A 2,553-nucleotide genomic window follows, 5' to 3' on the forward strand; every position below is an offset into this window, starting at 1 on the left:
ACTCATTTTGCCGGCAACCGCCTACATCAGGCCACACCCTTATCCATCCTTAGCGTCATACAGGAAAGAGACGAGACATTGCGTGCTTTCATTGACCATTTTAGCAAGGCCGCCCTCCGCATGCCCAACCTCATTTAAGAAATGATCTTGTAGTTGTATGGCCTTAACTCTCAAATCTGGTCCATTCGCTAACAACGTCTACCTCCACCCTCCAGCCTCCATGCATGAACTCAAACTACGCGTTGCGGATTACATCTGCATGGAGGAGATGCAAAATTTACACACCAAGTTTTGCACCAACTATACACCCTCGTTCGCCGACCCAAACAAACTGTCACCAAGACCCAAAACTCGGCCCAAAGAGCTTAGGCAACCACGATTCACAAGATACGTTCCACTAAACGTCCCCAAATCACGCCTCCTCGACAAAGCGCTCCAAGCCGATCTCATCCCACCACCACGCAAAACCTTGAAACCCCCCAATGCTGACATGACCAAGTACTGCAAATATTACAGAAATAATGGTCACACCACCGATGAATGCAAGGCACTTTAAGATAAAATAGAAGAATTGATTCGCGTCGGCCACTTCCGCTATTTTGTCCGAAAAGATAGACCTTCTCATCACCGACAATCCGAAACCGCCACCCTCCACGTAACACTCATCATGATAGTCGACCAAACACCAACAACCACCCAGATCAACGGCCAGCCTGCACTAACGTCAACCAAGTTGACCCCCCTCTACACGGTACAATCAACACTATGTCAAGGGGCTTTGCTAGTGGTGGCTCCACCTCATCAGTGTGGAAGAAACACCTCTGTAATATCTAATCCATCAACCACATTTCCCACTCCCACCACAGACGCCAAATGCCCCCATCACCTTCACCGACGCCAATTTACACGGTGTCGACCAACAACAAGATGATCCCATGGTCATCACCATCGAACTTGAGAACTTCGCGAAGGTTCTCACAGACAAAGGTAGTTCTGTTGATATCCTTTATTGGACCATTTACCAAAAACTCCAACTTCCACCCGCTACAATGATTCCCTATGATGAACCCATCTACGGTTTCTCCGGAGAAAAGGTTTCCACCCATGGATACATTGGCCTCCACACCGTCTTCCGTGAAGGATCCCATACTAACACCATCCCCATCCGCTTCCTTGTCGTGGAAGCACCCACATCGTACAACGTTCTACTCAGTCGTCCATCCCTCAACACTCTAGGAGTTGTTGTCTCCACACCCCACTTAGCCATGAAATTCCCCTCCCCATCCAGCGATATCATAACCATCCATGGCGACCAACGACTCGCACGAGAATGCTATATGGCAAGCCTGCGCCCTCAGCCACCAATCTTCCAAACCCACAACATTGAACCCAAAATAGCTCTAGCCGGCGACGACCTGGATCCCAAAATAGGATGCGAATCACGCATTGAAATAGTTGAGGAAACTGTAAGCCTAGAGCTCCCCACTGGCCGCACCCTCAAATTAGGAGCAGGCCCCCAATCGGAACACTGCGATGTCGTGACACCCACCCTAACCGCCAACGCCGACCTTTTTGCCTGGTCAGCCGCAGACCTACCCGACGTAGATCCTCAAGTAGCAGTTCATAAGTTGTCAATATACAAAGAAGCCAGGTACATCTCGCAGAAGAAACGAAAGTTAGGTGAAGAACGCCGACTCGTAGCTAAAATAGAGGTCGAGAAGCTACTAAATGTCAGGTTCATCGTAGAAGCCCACTACACTACCTGGCTCTCTAATGTTGTCCTAGTTAAAAAAGCAAATGGCCAATGGAGAATGTGCGTCGACTACACGGACCTTAATAAGGCCTGCCCTAGAGATGCATACCCCTTACCCAACATTGACCGGCTAGTAGATGGCGCAGCCGACAACAAAGTTCTCAGTTTCTTAGACACATATTCCGGATACAACCAAATACCAATGGCCGCAACTGACATGAACAAAACGACATTCATCACCGACAATGCAAATTATTTCTAGAAGGTTATGCCCCTTTGGACTAATAAATGCAGGTGCTACCTATCAGAGGCTAATGGATAAAGTATTCAACCAATTGATGAGAAAGTGTGTCAAAGTATACGTCGATGACATGGTTGTCAAATCATCCAACCACCTGCAACATGCGCAAGACTTGTCCGCAGTATTCTTCGCACTACGACAGTACAATCTCAGGCTCAACCTCGAAAAGTGCGTTTTTGGCGTTGATAATGGAAAATTTTTAGGCTTCATGCTCACACAACGTGACATTGAAGCCAACCCTAAAAACGCAGCGCTATCATTGAAATGTGCAGCCCCACCAATGTTAAAGAGGTCCAACGCCTGATAGGCCGCTTAACCGCTATATCCAGATTTCTCCTACAATTGACCGAACAAACCGAACAAATTATCCGACTCCTAAGAAAATCTACGAAGTTCTCTTGGAACGATGACTGCAAAAAAGTCTTCCAAAATCTCAAAACTACCCTCACATCCCCACCAATTCTCCACAAACCAGATATACACCTCTTGCTCCTAATAT

General features: G+C 47.5%; 1 protein-coding gene across 1 annotated transcript; it reads left to right on the plus strand.

The window, feature by feature from the left end:
- Positions 1-935: 935 nt before the first annotated feature.
- Positions 936-2,015, plus strand: LOC146885447 (uncharacterized). Its single transcript, XM_085674935.1, has one exon. It carries the CDS (start codon positions 936-938, stop codon positions 2,013-2,015), a length of 1,080 nt encoding a protein of 359 aa, XP_085531061.1.
- Positions 2,016-2,553: the final 538 nt, after the last annotated feature.

The sequence above is a fragment of the Vigna unguiculata genome, chromosome 6 (genome assembly GCF_037176805.1).
Source record: "Vigna unguiculata cultivar grain cowpea cultivar isolate G323 ecotype 2 chromosome 6, ASM3717680v1, whole genome shotgun sequence".
Lineage (NCBI taxonomy): Eukaryota > Viridiplantae > Streptophyta > Magnoliopsida > Fabales > Fabaceae > Vigna > Vigna unguiculata.

Bases quoted from the DNA above. Each gene is read 5' to 3' on its own strand.
- LOC146885447 (XM_085674935.1), top strand. From the start codon at position 936: ATGGTCATCACCATCGAACTTGAGAACTTCGCGAAGGTTCTCACAGAC.